General features: G+C 52.3%; 2 protein-coding genes across 3 annotated transcripts in view; both read right to left on the bottom strand.

Annotated features, from left to right (window-relative positions):
- Positions 1-19219, bottom strand: part of GNB1L (G protein subunit beta 1 like) — a 66984-nt gene extending 47765 nt beyond the window's left edge. For both annotated transcript variants that reach the window (XM_055253646.2, XM_055253648.2), the window contains exon 1: positions 19131-19219. The gene's annotated coding sequence lies outside the window, so the exon portion shown is untranslated. The remainder of the gene's footprint in view (positions 1-19130) is intronic.
- Positions 10863-19225, bottom strand: RTL10 (retrotransposon Gag like 10). Its single transcript, XM_055253644.2, has 2 exons — positions 19131-19225; positions 10863-17175 (listed from the first exon to the last, which is right to left on the bottom strand). The coding sequence occupies exon 2, from the start codon at positions 16948-16950 to the stop codon at positions 15898-15900; it is 1053 nt and encodes a 350-aa protein (XP_055109619.2). The 5' UTR covers positions 16951-17175; positions 19131-19225; the 3' UTR covers positions 10863-15897.
- Between the last annotated feature and the right edge of the window lie 1823 nt (positions 19226-21048).

Raw genomic sequence — 21048 nt, 5'->3', positions numbered from 1 at the left:
CATGCCACTCAGTAGAAAAAACACATTCTTCTCAAAGGCACATGGAGCACTCATCAAGAAAGGCCATATCCTGGGTCATAAAAGAAACCTTAAAAATGTAAAAAAAAAAAACCTCACGCCTGTAATCCCAGCACTTTGGGAGGTCGAGGCAGGCAGATCACGAGGTCAGGAGTTCAAGACCAGCCTAGCCAGCATGGTGAAACCCCACCTAAAAATACAAAAAACTAGCCAGACATAGTGGCCCATGCCTGTAGTCCCAGCTACCTGGGAGGCTGAGGCAGAAGAATTGCTTGAACCTGGCTGGCGGAGGTTGCAGTGAGTCAAGATCGCGCCACTGCACTCCAGCCTGGGCGACAGAGCGAGACTCTGTCTCGAAAAAAAAAAAGTAGAAAAACAAAGTATATAAAGTATGCTCTCTGATCATACGGAATTAAATTGGAAATCAATAACAGCAAGATAATGAAAATCTCCAAATATCTGGAAATTAAACAACACTGTTTTATATAATCAATGGGTTCAAGAGGAAGTCCCAAGGGAAATTAGAAAATATCTAAACTAAACACAAATGAAAACACAACATATCAAAACTTGTAGGATGCAGCTAAAACAGCACTTAGAGGGAAATTTACAGCATTAAATACTTACATCGACAAGAAGAAAGGTCTCCAAATCAATGACCTGGTTTATGCCTTAAGATAACAGAAAAAGAGGAACAAAATAAGCCCAAAGCAAGCACAAGGAAGGAAATAAGATTAGAGCAGAAATAAATATTTTTAAAGAATAGTAAAACAAATGAGAAAATAAAGCAAGAGGTCAGTTCTTAAAAAAGATCAATAAAATTGATAAATCTCTAGCTGAACTGACAACAATAAAAAGAGAAAAGAGACAAGTTATAATAATTAAAGAAGGGTTATCACTACAGACACCAGAAACATTAAAAGGATAAGAAGGAGATACTATGAACAACTCAAATAAATTCAAGCTAAATAAACCTAGCTGAAATGAAAGTTGAAAGACACAGACTAGGTGAAGAAAGAGAAGACCTGAATAGTCCTATATCAATTAAAGGAATCACATTTTTAGTTTAAATCCTTGGAGAAAAAAAAATCAAAATTCCAGCCCACAAGACTTTACTGGCAAATTCTACCAAACATTTAAAGAAGAAATAACACTATTCTACAAATTATTTTCCCAGAAAACAGAAAAAGAGAGAACATTGCCCAACTAATTTGATGAGGCTAGCACTACCCCAATACCAAAACCAGACAAAGTTAGTAGAAAGAGAAGAAAACCACAAACAAATATATTTCATGAATATAGACATACAAATCCTCAAACAAAATAATAGCTTGCTGCTTGAGTCTCAAGTTGGGGAGGAAAAAACAGCAAATCTAATCCAACAGCGTAGAAAAAGAATACACTGGAGCCAACTGGCATTTATCTCAGGAATGCAAAGCTGATTCAATATTCAAAAATCATTCAATGTAAACTCTCATATTAACACTAAAGAAAAACACAGGATCATATCAGTTAATATAGAAAAGGCACTGGGCAAAATTCAACATCCATTCATGATTTTTAAAAAAACCCTCAGAAAGCATAATCCATAAGATAAAAAAACACAAATTCACTTTCCACAAAATTAGAAACCTTTGCTCTTGAAAAGAGATTTTTTTTTTTTGAGATGGAGTCTCGCTCTGTTGCCCAGACTGGAGTGCAGTGGCACGATCTCAGCTCACTGCAAGCTCTGCCTCCTGGGTTCACACCATTCCCCCACCTCAGCCTCTCCTCAGTGCAGAGGAGCTGGGACTACAGGCGCCCACCACCACACCCGGCTAATTTTTTGTATTTTTAGTAGAGACGGGGTTTCACTGTGTTAGCCAGGATGGTCTCGATCTCCTGACCTTGTGATCCACCCGCCTCGGCCTCCCAAAGTGCTGGGATTACAGGCGTGAGCCACCACGCCCGGCCTGAAAAGAGATTATTAAGAAAATGAAAAGACAATCTATACAGATGGGGAAAAATATTTTCAAATCATGTATATGGCAGATAATTTATATACCAAATATATAATTTTCAAAATCCACAAGGAAAACACACACTCACAAAATAAAACAACTAAGAATGGGCAATAGATTTGAACAAACACTTCACCAAAGAAGATATGCAAATGGCAAATAAGGACATGAAAACATACTCAACATCTCTAGTCGCTAGGAAAATGTAAATTAAAACCACAATAAAATGCCATTATATACTTATCAGAATGGCTAAAACAGAAAAGACTGACCATTCCAGTTGCTGGAAAGCTTATGAAGTAATTGAAACTCTCATATGCTGCTGATGGGATTATAAAATGGTACAACCCCTTGGGAACAAAGTTTGGCTATTTCTTTAAAAACCAGTCCCATACTGGAGACAACCCAAATGCCCATCAACAGCAGAACAAACAGAGCTATATCCACACCTGGATATATCCATCCTTGACAAAGACAAAGTAGGAAGTACCAATACATGCTTTAATCTGAATAAATCTCAAAATAATCATGTCAGGTGAAAGAAGCCAGAAAAAGAGAGTAAATTCTGTGATTCTATTTATGCAAAATTCTAGGAGATACAAACTGACCTATAGTGACAGAAAGCAGATTAGAGGGAACCTGGAGAAGAGAGGTGCGGGGAGGAGGAAGGGAGGGGCATGCAGAGAGGCAGGAAGATACTTTAGGCACAGTGGGTATGTTGGTTGTCTTGAGTGTGGGGATGGCGTCACAGACGCTGCACTTGTCAAACTGTCCACTTGAAATATGTGCAGTTTATTGCATATGCAATTTAATTGCACAATCTATTTTTGTGCTCATTAAAGGAAATGCAAGAGCAACTAAACAATCCAATTAAAAAGGCATAAAAGATTTGGCCAAACACTCCACCTAAAAAGATGTGCAAATAAGCACAAAAGGCAACTCAACATCATAGCCATTAGGGAAATGCAACTTACACCCATAATGAAATACCACTACATACCTATTAGAGTGGCTAAAATTCAGAAAAAAACTGACAAAACCAACAAAACCAAGTGCTGACAATACTGTGGAGCAACTGGAACCATGTTGGTGAAATGCAAAATGGTGCACACACTCTGGAAAACAGTATGGCAGTTTCTTATTTATTTATCTATTTATTTATTATTTATTATTATTATTTTTTTTTTTTTGAGACAGAGTCTCGCTCTGTTGCCAGGCTGGAGTGCAGTGGTGCAATCTCAGCTCACTGCAACCTCCGCCTCCCAGGTTCAAGCGATTCTTCTGCCTCAGCTTCCCGGGTAGCTGGATTATAGGCACCCGCCACCATGCCCAGCTAATTTTTGTAGAGACAGGGTTTCACCATGTTGGCCAGGATGGTCTTGATCTCCTGACCTCATGATCCACCTGCCTTGGCCTCCCAAAGTGCTGGGATTACAGGCGTGAGCCACTGCACCCAGCCCAGTTTCTTATAAAATTAAATATGCATTAACATGTTGCCCAACAATTCTACTCCTAGATATGTATTCTAGAGAAGTGAAAACTTATATGCAAACAAAAACCTGTACATGAATGTTTATAGTAGTTATAACTAACCACCCAAAACAGAAGTGTGAAAAATATAATCTCCTAAAACAGAAAATAACCCAAATGACCATCTATGGATGAATGGAATACTATTCTGCAACAGAAAGGAACAAACTATTGATAAATGCAACAACATGGGTGAATCTCCAAAGAACTGAGTAAAAGGCTACATACTATTTATACGGCATCCTGGAACAGGCAAAAGTATAGGTACAGGGGACAGATCAGTGACTGTCATGGGTCAGAAGGAGGGGGAGGGGATCACTGCCAAAGGGCAGCAAAAGGCAGGGTTTTGAGAGAATGAGCAGTTTCCTGTGTCCTGATTGGGGTGGTGTTGACATAGACATGGGTTAGGACTCACTGTAAGCGCACACAATAATAAAGATAATAACAATAATACGGTAGTTCCACCTTATCTAGGGGGGATGATGAATTATGATGATGAAAGTATCTAGGGATACTTTTCAAGACCCCCAGTGGATGCCTAAAACCATGAATAGTTCTGAACCCTATATACACTATGTTTTTCCCTATAGCGTACATATATACCTATGGGAAAGTTTAATTTAAAAATTAGAGACAGGCACAGTGGTTCATGCCTCTAATCCCAGTACTTTGGGAGGCCAAGGCAGGAGGATCACCTGAGCCCAGGAGTTCAAGACCAGCCTGGGCAACACAGGGAGACCCTGTCTCTACAAAAAATAATTAGCTGGGGCAGGGCGCACTGGCTCACACCTATAATCCCAGCACTTTGGGAGGCCGAGGCAAGCGGATCACCTGAGGTCAGGAGTTCAAGACCAGCCTGGCCAACATGGTGAAACCCCGTCTCTACTAAAAATACAAAAATTAGCCCAGGCGTGGTGGCAGGCGCCTGTAATCCCTCCTGCTCAGGAGGCTGAGACAGGAGAATCACCTGAACCTGGGAGGTGGAGGTTGCAGTGAGCCAAGATCGTACCACTGCACTCCAGCCTGGGCAACAGAGACTCCACCTCAATAATAATAATAAAAACAATAACGAGCCAGGTGTGTTGGCGCATGTCTGTAGTCCCAGCTACTCAGGAGGTTGAGGTGGCAGGATCACTTGAGCCCGTGGAGTTTGAGACTGCAGTGAGCTATGTTCACACCACTGCACTCCAGCCTAGGCAACACAGTGAGACCTTGCCTCAAAAAAAAAAAAAAAAAAAAAGTATACTATGATAAAAGTTATGTGAATGTGGTATCTCTCTTACAATATCCTGTTGTGCTGTACTCACCTATTTTCAGACCGCAATTGACCATGGGTAACTGAAACCTCAGCAAAACTGTAGATGAGCGGGGAGCTAGTGTCATAATAAAATGCCCATGAGTTCACACTGAGGTAAAGAAATGACTAAATAAACAAATCTCCCAAACAGAAGAATTCCACTTTATGCAGACACTCTACTATCAAGGAGGAGTAGATAACTCCCAATCGTTTAAGTGTGGGTTATGCAGTGACTCCCTTCCTAAGAGGAGAGTATGGAAAGGAGAGAAAAAGAGCCACTTTACAGCGGAAACACCTGAAAGACACTGCCTCCGCCAGGTGATGACCCTCAGCACCAGCAGGGCTAGGTCATGCTGACCACACGTACCCCTGACATGATAGAAAATCCAGGAATGGGCCAGGTGCGTGGCTCACACCTGTAATCCCAGCACTTTGGGAGGTCGAGGCGGGTGGATCACTTGAGGTCAGGAGTTCGAGGCCAGCCTGACCAACATGGTGAAACGCCGTCTCTACTAAAAATACAAAAATTAGCCAGGCATGGTGGCACGTGCCTGTAATCCCAGCTACTGGGGAGGCTGAGGCAGCAGAATCGCTTGAACCTGACAGGCAGAGATTGCAGTGAGCCGAGATCGTGCCATTGCACTCCAGCCTGGGCGAAAAAGTGAAACTCCATCTCAAAAAAAAAAAAAAGAAAGAAAGAAAGAAAAAGAAAATCCATCCAGGAATGGCACTCAACCTTTGTGCTTTTCTTCCCAAAACCCATAAGCTCAGTCTAATCGCGAGAAGAACGCAACAAATCCCGGTGGAGGAACATTTTACAGGAGCCTGAGCAGTGCTCCTCAAAACTTAAGGTTATCAACAATAAAGAAAGTCTAAGAAGTTGTCCTGGCCAGAGGAGCCTAGGGAGACAGGAGAGCAAACGCAGTGTGGGGTTCTGGATGGGATTCTGCAACAGAAAAGGACATTAGGGCAAATTCAGGAACCCTGGATGAAGCCTGGACTTCGGTCACTAACAATGCATCCATCCTAGTTTATTAGTCATGTGCAGAGCAAGATGCTGACAGGAAAAAGGGCTCAGAAATGCCTCCGTGCACAAGGTTCACACTCAACCGCTGCTCTTGGCCACAGTCTCGCAGGTTATGTTTCAAATAAAATATATTGTACAAGATTCTTGTGCTATTTTTTCTTGTGTTACAGTTAATGGTATTTAATTTACACTAATGTATTATGAAACCTCAATTCCTGTTTCTGGCTTTGGAGTCAATTTCTATCTCTACTCAAGGTGACTTAAACAGACTTAATGAGCCTAGGCAACATAGCAAGACCCCCATCTCTACAAAAAAAAAAAATGTTTTTTTAATTGGCCAGTTATGGTGGTGCCCGCCGATAGTCCCAGCTATTTTGGTGGCTGAAGCAGGAGGATCGCTTGAGCCCAGGAGGTTAAGGCTGCAGTGAGCTATGATCATACTACTGCACTCCAGCCTAGGCTAAAGAGACCTGCCTCTAAAATAAACAAACAAAACAGACTTAATGCCAACTTTTACATGCTTTTCCCATTCCAAATAATTTACTATCTTATTTTTGCCCTAATATAAATTCATCAACAGTGCCCCTTGGTACAAGCTAGTAGTTATTCGGTTAAGCAAATGAGCTGATGACTTTTACGACCATTGTTACTTCCAGAAGGTGTCCCCAGCCAGCTGGGGACAGAAAGAGCACTGACCTAACCACTGTTGCCCTTCACCAGCCCAGCCCACCTAATTTCTCTATGAAGTAGCACAGCCATTCTAGCAGGAGGACGTTGAATTGGCTGGTCCTCCAGGCCAGCAAGAACAGGAAGCCAAGGCCATGAGGCCTGAGGCAGGCACACAGGTGGCTGGTGAATGGGCTCCCTCCCACCTCCTGCTCATCGGGCACCTCCCAGGCTACACCTGGAACCAGAAAGGCGCTCCCTGGACAGGCCTGTCCTGAGCAGAGACCTCAGTGTCATCCCCTGCCTTCCTGGTGAGGACAGACAGCAGTAAGGCCCAGAATCTCAGAACTGTCCCCTGCATTGCAGCCTCAGCTGGCGACCTTGATCTCCCAAAAAGCCTCACACACACCACTCCAAGAAGCTGCATCAGACACAGAGCCCTGGGCTGTCCGGGTCAGTTCACTGGCACACGTCTCAGTGCTGCTGCTTCAAACCAGGAAACTGAGGTCTAGGCACACCCTTCCCCATCTCTGAAATGCAGGGAGATCAGCAGGGAGTCAGTGGGGGCAATCAGAGACTAGCTCCCAACAACCCTTCTCAGTCACTGATGTTGTCTGCCCACCAAGGCCTCGGGGGCCAGGATTGCTTCCATGGCCTTGGCTCTCGGCCCAGGATGGGGGTGGGAGCAGCCTGGTGAGTGATGCCCAGGCCCTCAAGAGGTGGTCCTGCCATAAATAATGCCAAGGACACATCCCCCTTCAAGGGAGGCCAGACCTGCCAGGGAGGGATGCAGAAAAGCTGCATTCTAGCTGCAAACGAGAAGGGATGAGCCTGCTCAGATGGTGAGGTCCCTATCCTGTTACCTGCCACTCACGACCACAAAGGACCAGAAACCCTCCCTGGGCCAACGAAAACATGCTGGACCTCCCTGTTTGGACCCACGGCTACCAGGGCCAGCTACCGGAGATACCAGGACTCTGCTAGTGTCACCTGGCCTGGGAAGAACCTGAGCAGCTCAAGCTAGCCACACACCAGCCACAGCCCTGGCCATGGCCCCCACCTGCCCACTCCCACTGCAGCCAGCTCCCTGTCCTGAGCGCGGGAAACAGGTCTGCCAGCACTAACTCAAACTTCACAAAGAAACCATTTCTGGAATGGGGCTCCGTTTGGCGATTCGGAGTCAAAGGCGCACTTCATAGCTCCTTTCCAAATCCCGTGCATTGTCAGGCCCTGTTCCCCTTTGAAGCCTCGCTGAGTGATTGAAGCGTCTACTTTCTGAGGGGCAGATAGCACCGGGCTGGTAATCTGACTCTAAGCCACGGGATAAAGGTAGTTTGTTTCCTCTCAGCCCGTCTGTCAACACCTCCTCAGTAATTAGCCCTAATTATTACAGAGGGCCAGCCTCCCATTCGGTTATTAAATCAGAAATAGTATCACGGCTGGGCATCTGTCAACGCCCTGACTGGCGACCTTCGATTCATTGAATCCTCTGTCAGTATCCGCCTTTGGAAGCGCCCAGGCGGGCAGGGAGGCAGCGGCTTCAAAGATGCAGATCCCAGGAAGAATTCCGGGGAGGCAGGGAGGCAGGGAGGGCCGGTGCCCAGCAGCCCGATGGCGAGGGGGAGCCAGGCACCGCCCCCTGGGCAGCAAGTGCACAGCCCAACCCCAGCCATTTCCCACCTCCCAGGGCTGACCAATGTCAGTCTCTCTGTGGTGGGGAATAAGGTATGCCCCCCAAGAACTCCTTCCCTTGGAGAAGAAAGCACCTCCAGGCCTGCATCAGGCATATCCGTCTCAGGGAGTGGCCCTGACTGACCGCTTGGCCTGAGGCCCACAAAGCCCTGAACCAGCTCAGTGCAGGGAGGGGAACCTGAGCCCTGGCTGCCCAGAACACTGGTAAGCTGGCAAATCTGCAAAGCAGAACTCAGATTCCAGCCGTAGACACAATTTCCATAGTGGAGATGAGAGTGCTGCAGTCCTGTAGGCCCCGAAGGACAGCCACCCATCTCCCTTCTGGGTCTGAGTCTCTTCTCCATCCTAGAGAAATGGTCACTTGCTCTGCCACAGGGGCCTTCTGCTCTGGCAAAGCACCTCCACCCTGCTCCCCTAGGGGATGGCTGCCCCCCAGCAAGATTCACAGCCTCAGGCCAGGGGCCGGCACTGACCTCACCTCACTTGGGGCAGTGGCCCAGGTACCCCAGGGCTGGCCACCAGCACTTCTCCAGAGACTGAGATCCACAGTGCCCCACCCAGGGCTCCTGGCCTGCAGTGAGCCAGGTGGGGCCCAGCACGGTGCCTACACACTGAACCCCACCAGGTCTGTGCTGCCCCCTTCCAGACAGGCCCTGCTGCATGTGAGGGAGGGTCCCGGAGATCAGTCACTTGTGCTGGGGACACGCCCAAGTGGCATGATTCCTTCCCGAGCAGAGGCAAGCAAGTTCCTCTAGACAGCCCACTGCAGCCTGTTCTCCCCTGAGGCACTGCCAGTCCCTGCTGGGTGCTCTGTCAGCACTTTGGGTCCTTGTGGCCACCAACCACCATGCTGGCAGGGGGAGTGGGTCTCATGGAGACAAGGACATGGATTAGTTTTCTTCCTTAGGGATGCCTGGAAGCCTCATGGCTGGAGCATGAGGAGTGACCTGCTGGCCGGCCCCACAGTCAGCAGGGGCGCCAGGCAGGCGCTGAAGCTGCAAGTCAGACTTCTCCTTTGCACTGGGACACGGGCTGCCTCAGCTGAGCCAAGAGGAAATGCCAGCGTGAGGAGCCACCAGGCTGCAGAGGCAGGCAGCATGGGCATGTGGGGTCTCTCTGTGAGCAGGCATCTCACGCTGTGGCTGGGGATGTCCGTCGCCCCAGGAGCGGGTCCCAGGAGCCTGGCAAGATGAGAGGAAGGAAGCCTGACTTGGGCATTGTTAGCCAGCCTGCCCCAGGCACTTACGGGCAGAGGCAGGAACCCAGCCAGCAGAGGGGACCGGCCTTTTTGCCCCGGGTGAACACACGGAAAAGCTCGCTGCTTTACAGGAAGCGTGACATTCCCGTGCACCAGTTCAGCCTCTGCTCAGAGGCCTGGTTCATGTAGGCCAGCTACCGATCCCATCAGGGAGAGAGACAACACTCACAGAGGGTGCAGGATGGGGACCAATCCCCTGGGGCTGGTGCCCCTGGCCTAGGGGATGGGGATGTGCCCTGGAAACTTGGTCGGAGCTGGAGGAGGGGTCCCTAAGCAAGCTGGGGCTGACACTTTCTGACAGGGACTTGCCTGTGTGGCTCCTCCTGTGGTGGAGGCCACCTTGGGTGGAAAGGGGAGGTCCCCTATCACACACAGGTGGTGGTGTGGCCAGGTGTATGTCTCATCAACTCCCGACCACCCAGCTGCATGCAGTCGGCTGTGCACATGCTTACACACGCATACCAGCAATGTGCTTGCCCACATCCACAGACAAGCGAATGCGGACAGAGGCCAGCCTCCCACTCGCTCTGCCCTGTGGGTGCTGCAGGTGGACCCCTCACTGAGGGGTCCCCCTATGCACAGCCTGTGAATAAAGAGCCCTGGCTCCACAACCCACAAACACTCCCCAGTCCCCTGCAGTGCTCAGACACAGAGGTGAGGTGGGCAGCACAGGCACAGCAGGGGGCAGGGGAGTCAGATGTCCTGTGCACCCAGCTGGCAGCCCCACCAACGGGGTCACAGAAGAATGTGGCAAGTGCATGAGCACCCACCACCCACAGGCCCCAGCCCTGTGCTGGGGGTGGTCCCTGAGGCCAGGAGGAAAGGAGTGGGCCAATGAGAACACCCCACAGGCCTGGGCTCTTCCCTGGCCAGCCCCCACTCACTGTGTCCCTGTAACAGAGATGATGTAGCCCAAAGAAAAACTAAGGGAGCAACGGGCCCTGCCGTCCTAGAGAGCAGGCTTGGCCAGGCTGTCCAGCGACAAGGCACCCCCGAGGCCTGCACCAGGAGAGTGTGAACATTACTGGAGCTGGGCAAGGGCCATGGCGCCATCCTCGCTGCCTCTGCATTTGTGATCCAATGTGTTTTAAAACTTGCCAAGACAACTTGAAGAATGGGGACATGGAGGGTTTCCCTATGACATAATCAAGACTTAAAAGCTAGAATAACTAGTAAGGGACAGATCAGACCAGAGAGCAGGCGGGTAGGCTAGGCACAGCTCATGGGTGGCTGCGGCCAGGCTGTGAGTTGCTGCATCCAGCAGCTGATGCTGAGGCAGGCTGGTGCCCTATGGAAAAAGGTGAAATGGGATCCCCTGTTGGTCAGGACATAATAGGTTATGCTGTGGAAAACACAAGCCCCAAACTCAGTGGCTTCACACATCAAAAATTTATTTCTTGCTCATATTACATGTGCATCGCGGTCGGCAGAGGGGCTCTGCTCATCACAGGCTATCAAGGACGACAGCAGACCCCTCCCTTCTGCCACAGTTACACTTACAGGTGGACTCAAGGTTGAATGTCAAAGGCAGAAAGTTACAACCTGGGAATACAGGATAATGCCTTTGTACCCCCAGGTAGGGAAAGATTTCTTAAGTGAAAAACAGCATCCCATACAGCACAACTGGGCACTGCCTACTCAAGAGCCAAGGCTTGGCCATCCGCACTCCTCAGTATGGGCCCCAGAACCCAGGGCCTGGGGGACTCTGCACACAGGCATGTGGAGACCGCGGAAGACTGCCCAAGATAGCGCTGCCAGGAACAGCAAAGACGAAACCAGAGAAGCCTATTGTGGGCACCGCTGTGGGCAGAACTATGTCCCTTCAATATTTTTATGTTCAAGTCCTAACCCCTAGTACTTATATTTGAAGACATAGTCTTTAAAGAGGTAATTCAGGGTTAAATGAGGTCATGAGGGTGGGCCCTGATCCAATACACTAGTGACCTTATGAGAGATTAGGACACAGACACAGACAGGGACACGGCAAGAAGGTGGCTATCTGCAGGCCAAGGAGCGAGGCCTCAGGAGAAACCAACCGTGCCCACACCTTGATCTCAGGCTTCTAGCTCCAGAATCATGAGGAAATGTCTGTTGTTTAAGCCCCCCAGCCTGCGGTCCTTTCTTGGGCAGCCCCAGCAGACAAACAGGTATGTTGCCCTGGGATGGATGCAGGCCCCTCCCATCCTCCCATCCTCAGCAGCACCAACCAGCCCCACGCTGGGTGGCTGCTCGTCCTTCTCCACACTGAGCACCCCAGCCCACAGGATGATCAGCTGCTGCCGTCCTGTGGAACTCAGGTGTGGCTCTGTGGCTTCCTTCGGGCACGAAAATGGAAGTGGGGTGACACACATTACTTGTGGCATGCTGTGGCCTTTCCCCTGCCTCAGTGAGTGTGTACGTCCAGGTAGGCTCTCGTCAGCACAGGTCTGAGAGGCCCCAGCCATGGTGGCCCACAGGTGCGAGCAAGAAATAAACAGTGCCAACTGTAGCTGCTGCGCCGTTGGAGCTCTTTGTTACTGCGGCACAATCTGGCTCATGCTGACTGATCCTGCAGGGTAACAGCTTTATTTGCCTTGCTCCTTTATTGGTGGATCTTCAGGCTTTTCCAGTTCTGCTGTTCAAAAAACAGTGACACCCATGAGGTGGGTGTCAGAGGGCCCAGACCCCAGCCAAGGCACTGCATGGGCACCATTCTCATTCAACTCTTCTAACCACCCCATGAGGAAAAACTGTGATCACAGCTCAAAAAGGTCAGGTAAGGACCCTCAGCTCATGAGGGGAGGAGAGGAGGCAAGGCCAACCTCCAGTCCCTGCTCTAAACCCCCACATAGTGGCACTGAACCATGACCATCCCTGGCAAGAGCCTTCACGCACCTAGCAAGTAGTCACAGCATGTATGTGCCTAGAATTGTTACGTGGTCAAATTATAATATTGTATATTCCCACCAATAGTATGAGAAGGCCCACTTCTCCATACCTCCACAACTCTGGGCATCTAAAACTTTTAAAATCCTGGAATCATAGGCAAAAAAAAAAAAAAATTCACCCATATTTCTCTCTAGTACTTTCATAATTTTAACATTGAAATCTTTAATCTGGAATATCTACTGGCATAAAGAGGCACATATATGGCTTTACTATTTTCCAGAGGGCCAACTGCTTTTACTGAATAATCCATTTTACCCTCGTTAATTGGAAACGAGGGTACTAAATTTCCGTATTTATTTGGCCCTGTTTCAAAGTTCTCTATTCTCTGCTCATCTGTCCACAACATCTAAGTGCTTTAACTATTGTGGCTTTATAAAATATTCCAATATCCCATAGCACCTTATCCGTAGTACTTCCTATTTTAAAGTTTTCCTTGGAGACAGGTACTTTAAATACCATCTCATAGGACCCATCATGTCCTATCTTCAGGAAATAAAATCTCTGGGTATTTCCAAGGGAAGTGAAGGACAGACACCATGATTAGAAAGCAGAGCCAGCACCATGGCCTGTCCCTGAGCACATCCAGCCAACCTTGCCAGGCTCTGCGGCTCCTGCGCACCCCGCCTTCGGGTCTGCCAGTGTGTGGGGGCCAGGAGAGAAAAACCACCCAGGGAGAGTGCCTCCTCTCCTGGCCCTTGGTACGCCTCCTTCCCCGAGCAGGACAGCAGCTTGGTCATCATCTGTCTGAAAGCAGGTGCTGCAGCAGCTGGCAACAAAGCCACTCTGAAAGGGGCTGTTTGTGCACTGCCTGTCTGGAAGGCCATGCCAGAGTCCATCGTTGCCTCCACCCTACCTGTGCAGGAAACCTGGACATCACCACTTCCAGGCCCTGCCTTCCTTTCTGGGGAGAGCCCAACCACAATAAACAGGATCTGTTTTAATTAAAAACCAGGTCACCTGGACTCTCCCATGGACTCTCAAGCCTGCCTAGGTGGATGCTACATGACTGGCCCTCAGACACATGGCAGACCATAACTCACACCGCCCCAGGAGCTGCCTGGGTCCCAAGGGCAGAAAAGCCCCAAAGCCCCAATAGGACAGGGTTCAGAAGAGAAGGCAGCAATCCTAGGCTGGAGGATCCACTTCAGGTCCACTAAAGGGAGATGGGGAAGGTGGCCTGTCCAGAAGCCTGTGGGACAGGGTAAGGGTCAGGTGGGTGACTAGGCTATCCATCCTAGAGAGCAGCTCTAGGTTCTACTGCCAGACCCACAGGCGAGCCAGGCCACAGTGCACTGGAGGCAGGCATCGGGGAGCAGTCTGACCCGACCCACAAAAGGGGGGCTGGGGCCTGAGCCATTGGACAGAGGGCAGCTGTGTGACCTGGCACAGAAGCAGGGGGCTGAGCCAGGACGTCCAGGGACTTCCCACATCTGACCAGAATCAAGACTGAACATGGGTTTCTTCTGCCAGCTCACGTGCTTTGCTACCAGGGCTATACCCGCTTTCTAAAAATAGCTTCCCACCTATTTCCAAGGTTTCCAGTTGTTTTATCTACAAGGTATCTGTGCCCTGAAATAACTCACACATAAAACCATCTGAACCCAGAGCCCTTTTTAGTGATAGTTACCATAAAATAATCCCAACAATTTCTGTTTTTCTAAATGAGGTTTTTTTTGTTTTTTGGTTTTTTTTTTGAGACAGAGTTTCACCCTTGTTGCCCAGGCTGGAGTGCAACGGCATGACCTTGGCTCACCGCAACCTCTGCCTCCTGGGTTCAAGCGATTCTCCTGCCTCAGCCTCCCAAGTAGCTGAGATTACAGGCATGCACCACCACACTCGGCTAATTTTGTATCTTTAGTAGAGATGGGTTTCTCCATGTTGGTCAGGCTGGTCTTGAACTCCTGACCTCAGGTGATCCACCCACCTCGGCCTCCCAAAATGCTGGGATTACAGGTGTGAGACACCATGCCCGGCCAGTTTCTGAATAAGTTTAATCAGATGCTTGCTAATTAGTTTTTCCTAAAATAGTTGGCTGTATTTCCAATTCACATTTCTGCTTTTTCTTCCTACTTTCCAGGAAGGTGTTGTTTTGTTGTTTTCACAATTGTAAACCTGAAAGGGACTTGAACTTCTTGTCCAAGCACCAGAGTGGGCACATACTACACACAGGGGGCGGCTGTACCTGCCCATCCTGTGGTAAACTTGGCTCCAGGAGCTTCCAAGCTCAGCTTCCACTAGAAAACCCCTCCTTGTGTGGAACAGGTCTTTCTTCATTCCAATCCTCTGGACCTGGGGCCTCACAGCTCTGGACTGCTGCCTGGTCCTCACTTCACCTACAGCTCTCAGAAATCAGTTCTCCACCTGCAGAGCCACCCACCCCCACCTACTCAGCCCCACCCAGCTTCTTCGATCAGACCCTTGGACCCTCAAAGCCTCTGCTAGAAACCACAGCTGCAATGCTGACCTGGAAGGCTCATGGCCAGGCCTCTGCTCCTGACAGAACAGGAAACAAAGACTCGCTGGTAGGCAGCCACTGCACCACAGGCTCAGCCAGTAATCCAACACGTGTTTAATGAGCACCAATTGTGTACCAGGCCACAGAGCTGACTAAGATAGAGCCCCTGTGCTGAGGGTCACCGTCTGCCAGGAGGGAGATCCAAGTCATTTACACACCAGGGCTTAAGTGCTGAATCCGCCATGCATGCGAGTGCGGAGTGAGCAGGGGACGGCAGCGCAGCAGCAGGGAAGAGGAGCCTGCTTCAGAACACCAGGCATGACTAGAGCTAGAGCGTTAACACACAAAGGGGGAATGCCTGCAGCTGAGCCTGGCAAGGGGCTTGCATCCCACCTTCCTGCATCCAAACCTCCCAGATGCCCAGAACTGCTGGTAAACCCACAGGAAACATCATTCTCTGCCAAGATGCTATCCCACTCATCCAGCAGAATCAAAGTGGCCACTTCCTCCAGGCAGCCTTCCTCACATTCCAGCTGGGACAGAAGTCACAGGGAGCAGAGAGGGTGGGGCTAGGGGGACAGACACAGAAACCCCATACAGGAACAAGGTCCCAACAGGGCAGACGTGGCCGACCCAGTTCAGTCCCAGCCAGTGTGGAAGACACCAAGGGGGGTGTTTTATGGGGGTGGAGGTGACAAAGATGATGCAAGTATCTGCTGAGAGCTGATCTACAAAACGACCCCCTCGTGGGAGCAGGCCTGGGTGAGACGGCACTCCCAGGAGATGGGCAGGGATGCAGCCAAGAGCCAGCAGCAGGGAAAGGGCACAGGGCGGAGGTCAAGTTCTGCTGGAGTTGTTGGAGCTGGTTCTGCTCAGTGCAGAGTCCAAAACAAGCGCATCTTGCCCAGCTATGGGGTCTAAAGTCATCTGGGGACACCACTCTGCTCTGACTGGGGACTATGGGGCTCTCAAGACACACAGGCCACTTTATCATGAGGGGAAGCATTATTCCCATCTGGGCTGTGTTCAGAACCCAGGAGAAAGTGGTGACTCTCCTGGGGTCTCCGGGGCCTCCACCACCTCCTGTGGGGTACCTAAGGACACCTCCTGGTCTCCCTCTGTCTCCAAAACCTTCTCCTCTGTTTTCTGGGGTTTTGGACTTCCTGGATGAGCTGGGTCTGGTCTCTGGGCAGGAGGATTAGCTGACTCCGACAGTCTAGGGACAGGCGTGGGGGCTGCCTCCTTTGGCTGGGAAGAGGCTGGTTCCACAGGACCAGGCTTGGAGCTACGTGCAGAACTGGGCAGGACTGGGGGCTCCTTGGGCCCAGGGGATATAGAGTTGGACCCAGACGCAGTAGGGGTGGCCATGGCGGCTGGTAAAGACCTGGGGGCAGTACCCATGTCGAGTGCCAGGCCCTCTAAGAACCTAGCTAAGTATTGCCTCACCACAGGCAGCTGAGGGGCCACTGGCAGCTGGCTGGAGGCCAGGGGCAGGGGACAGGGAACCACGGCATGGTACTCGGCAAAACTGTTTGGGTCTTCAACAACTTCCTTGAGATCCTGGCAGAAGAGCTCGTAATCGTCAGGCAGGGGCAGATCCCCATCAAGGTAGGGAGCTGCCCAGGCCCGGGCTCGGCCTGTTAGGCGCCTGAGGATCTCGCAGACACGGCTGATGTTGTCCTGATAGTGCTCAAAGTGGAAGGACATGTAATCGCCCAGTTGGGCCAAGAAGCGGTCCAGTAGCCACGGGGAGCCATCAAAGGTGCCTGGGTCTGAGCCTGGCACCCAGCAGAAGTCCACCCTGTGGGGTCGGGAGCTGGGCATGCGCCCAGCTAGGGGACCCCTTTCTGCAGGTTTACCGCCACAAGCGCCACTAGCTGTGCTCTTCTGCTCCATGGTTGTTCGCACACACACGGTGTCCCCACAGCAGGGCCGCTCAATCCAGGGATCCACAAGGGGGGTGTATGCCACCCCAGGAGACGCCTGGTCCATCTGCTGCCATGGATGTGCGTTGGCATAATTGGCGGCTGCCCAGATGGGAATGCGAGGGCCCTGCTGACGGCACCGGCCACGAGGCATGCTGGGAGCAGAGGGGAGAAGAGAGGAGAGCCAGCACTGGTGGGTGGTGGGGGTGTGGACGGACGTGGCTTGCACGACACAACAGGACAGGGATGGCTGAACAGGGCGTGGCAGACCCGCACTGGTCCAGGCAAGTGCTGAGGATCAGGGAGCTGACAGCTGCAGCCTCAGGAGAGCTGAGAAGAGCTGAGAGACTGTCAGTCGCAGGCCATCATCCGAGGCAATCTGTCCAAAGACAAGGTGGGGAAGAGCAGGAACTAGGCCTAACCATCACCCACTGGACTGGTGGGAAGAGGCTGCAAGCGGGCAACCCTCTGGTACCCAACTACGAGCTCTGAGTGGAAGGAGGGGCCCAGGGGGCTGGCCTGGGAGGTCTGAGGTGGGCAAATGCTGCCTATGACATTGCAAGGGCAAGGCAGAATGACAGCTGCTGTCAATTTCAGAAGAAAAGGGGCCAGATCAGAACTGTCAGGGAATTTCAGGATAGCAATAGTAGCAACCTTTCACTGAGTGCCCCATTTGTGCCACCTCCCCCACAGGAGGTTGGTACTAGCCTTGTCTTTGAGGCACACAGTGGTGAAGTAACTTGTCTGCAGCCACACACCAACCCATAAGTGGTGGAAGCAGCAGAAAGTGGCTGGAGAGACCACAGGCTTAACTTCTATACAGCACGCGATTATAAACTACATTTGTCTGCTGAGCAGGCTCTAGCCGCCCCAAAAACTCTGAACAACGCACAGACTGCGTCATCATTAGGCTCTTTTACATCCCAGCACCAGGCACACAGCAGGTCCTACCTGCAGCCCCGACAGAGCAGTGAGCCTGCTATTATCTGCTCCCTCCTGACCTCACATGCTTTCCAAATTCACCTCTCACAACTGAGTGCCTCCTGCAGGCAATGCCACCCCCACCCCCAAACACCACCTTTCCACAGTCCCCATCCCAGCCACAGCAGAGCATCCCAGCCCCCCATTGTAAAATCCTGGAACCCCACTTGCTGTGTCTGCTCCCGCCTCTCCAGTCACTTGTGCCCAGGGTCTGGGGAGTCCCAGTCTGATGGCTGGACCTGCCCCTCCTTCTCCAAGCAGCAGTCACCTAGGAGGCTCCACAGCCAGCAGCTAGTTCTACTCCAGTGCAAGAAGCCCTCCTGTAGGGCTCTCACACTCTACAGCCTAACTCTATCTAGCCCCCTCCCCAGTCTCTCTGCAAACGGAGGCCCACTCACGACCTCCAGGAAACTCTCTGCTTCACCCCGCACACAAACTCCACCAGCTCACTGGGAGCACAAGGCCTGCACACACCTTCATCCCAGATCTCCTGTCTGCTGGCCATGCCCCCTCAGGGTGAGTTCCTCCAAGGACCTCCCAGGGTGGCCTGCAGCACTAGAACCTGCCAGGGCCACTGGCCCCACCTCCACCACCCAAACACTCTGGAATCCCTCAGGTCTGACCCCCCTCTGGGGGGGTCTTCACCTGAAAGCCCAGCCCATGACCCTGGCTTCCCACCTTACTGCAGGATTATACTAAGGCCTGGACGTGAGTCGAGTCCAGTCCAGTCCCTTACTGAGCTCTAAAAAAGCAGTGACCCCGATCCAGGGCCCAGCTCCCACCACCAGCCAAGGTTAGGTATCCAGGTTGCCCACAATGACCACACCCCATGCCCAGGAGCCACAGTGTGCTACCCAGATCTCTGCCTTCCCTTCTTCCCAGTCCCCCACCCTGCCCACTCACCTGCGCACCTGTGTCCCCTGCAGTCTGGGAGAAGGCTTCCCTGCACCAGCCAGCCAGGCCTGCTCCGGGCCTGAGCCTTCCTAACCCTGGGCCGCACTCTCACCATTTTGAGAACCTTAGCCCTCCCACGCCTATCAGTGTGTTGGGTCCCCCTACTTTTCTCCCCACACTGCCTGGCATAGAAGACTTTCGGCCCTTCTAGACTGGACAGCACTATCCTAAAGGGGCAGGTACCACGGCGCATGTGTGTTTGCCCCCACAAGGCCAAAGGCAGCACCTGGAACGCTGGAGCCGTTCTGTCCTCTGGGGAGACCCAGGGGCCCCAAGAACAAAACCTGACCAAAGCCTTAAAGCAAGCTGAGTGCAGACGACTGCACCGCCCGCCCCCCAGCAACCGCCATGCAGGAAATACGAGCTCACAAGGCCCACGGCAACAAGAAGCCCACCCACCTGAGGCTACGCGAAATGCCCGCGAAGACGGTCCAGGGATCCGTAGCCAGAGACCGTGGGACGGGCCTCCCTCCGAGGGCGAGAGTCCAAGCGCCACCTAGAAAGTGGAGAACGAGATCGGCCGCCGTGAGGCCAGGCAAGGCGCGGGTGCGACCTCCCGAGACTGCGAGAACGGCCCAAATGTCTCCAGGTGCCCCCACAAACCCCCGGCGCGGACCGAGAAACTGAGGCCCGCAGACCGAAGGCACTGCGACCCAGGCTGAGGCTCCGAGTGCCCCTCTGCGGATCAGAAGTCGGGAAAAGACGGAGGGGCGCAGCTCCAGGCCCGCGTGCACGGAGTTCCAAGCCGGTCGCCCGGGCTCCCGCCTCCACACTGACCCTCTTGCCGGAGTCGGCAACGCCTGCTCGGAGGAGCGCCGCGCAGCGTCCAGGACCCGATTACATCGCGCAGCCACGCCCCCAGCGTGCGCGCGGCCGCCGTGTACGACCCCGCGCATGCTCCCAGCACGCTCCACGCGCACCTCCCATCCAGGCCGCGCCTGCGCTGTGTGCCTTGTGGTAGCTGCCTCGCAGGCGCTCCCGGTCCCTGCTGGCGCGGTAGCGCCGCACGGTGGGTGATGGGAGAGTGCGCCCATTCCCACGCCGCGCCAAGTGCCACGGGATCAGGTGGGGCCGCGTGTACAGGCGCGGGACGGTCGGGCCAAAGCTGCCCCTCATGATCCCCAGCGGGTGGTGCCCGGCGGTCCCTCAGATCCGGGAAATCTGCACCCGGCTGTGGCGTAGACCGAGGGGCCAATGCGGCTTCAGTTCGCAGTTACTGCCCTGGCGTCAGCCAGACACTGGGGTGCTGCTGGGCGTCGAGAGGGCTGCTGCGGGGCCGGGCTAAGCCTGGGGGCTGCAGGTGTCGGGGTGGATGTGGGCATAGCGAGGCTGCTGGGCCTCGTGAGCGCCCTGGAACGGCGTACCCGCGGAGTGCCGCTCATCACTCATTGCCAGTGCCGGGAACCTCGTTAGGGCCCGGTTCGACGTAGCTGCACGCCGGGCGCCAGAGGCAGGGGGCAGGCAGTCCGAGAGGACCTTCTACCTGCATACCTGGGGGCTGCAGGCAGGGCCTCTGGGCCTCCTTGTTGTGGGTATAAGTGTGTGCTTCCCGACTCAGGCCGAGGTTGGACCCGGAGAGGACAGCGAGGGCAGGCTACCAAGGCCTCACCACAGGGCCGTGCCCAGCCCAAGCCTGCCGAGTCAGCACCCAGATCCGGGGACAAGATAGGTGAGGATGAAGTGGTGCTCTTCTCACTTGCACGAGCCGCCCCTCGCCACCTCTCCTCGGCTTCACGGTGCCTAGAGAAGAGGTGGGAGAGGCTGCAGGCGCCCCAGCTCAGGATCTGATGCCTGTGGGCCAAGGACCTGGATGCAGGCCAGGAGTCCTTGGGGCCACGGGCAGGTAGCCGGATTCACCGGAAAGTGACGCTTCTCAAGGGGGAACACACACGTAACACACCAGCTCCCTTTCTGCCCTGGTCCAGTGACTCCTTTCATGAAAGCTCTCTGAAATGTTATCTGCATTTACACCCAAACTCACTCACTTTGATCCCTGAAACGCGAATCAAAGATCACATTGTACCTTCCCTGGGTCTGTGGGGCTTTCAGCAGCCTGGGCCAAAAATAATAAAAGTGGCACCGAGCCAGGAAACGCCTCCTTGAAGTGGGAATGAAACTTGGATTTTTTTCGGTTGTATCTTTCCTAATTGACCTGATAATTTAAACTTCCTCCCTCAAGGGAAATGTGGGCGTTCGCACAAATTCAGCCGCAAGGCAGCTCAGTCTACAGCTCAGCGCCCATCAGCAGAGTGGGCAGTGGGCCTGTGCAAGAAATGAATCCAACTGAGCCAGAAAAGGCCTTTTTTGGTCCAATTTT

This window comes from Symphalangus syndactylus, chromosome 18, assembly GCF_028878055.3.
Source record: "Symphalangus syndactylus isolate Jambi chromosome 18, NHGRI_mSymSyn1-v2.1_pri, whole genome shotgun sequence".
Lineage (NCBI taxonomy): Eukaryota > Metazoa > Chordata > Mammalia > Primates > Hylobatidae > Symphalangus > Symphalangus syndactylus.
The sequence above is the reverse complement of the archived record's forward strand: the minus strand, read 5'-3'. Positions and strand labels throughout refer to the sequence as shown.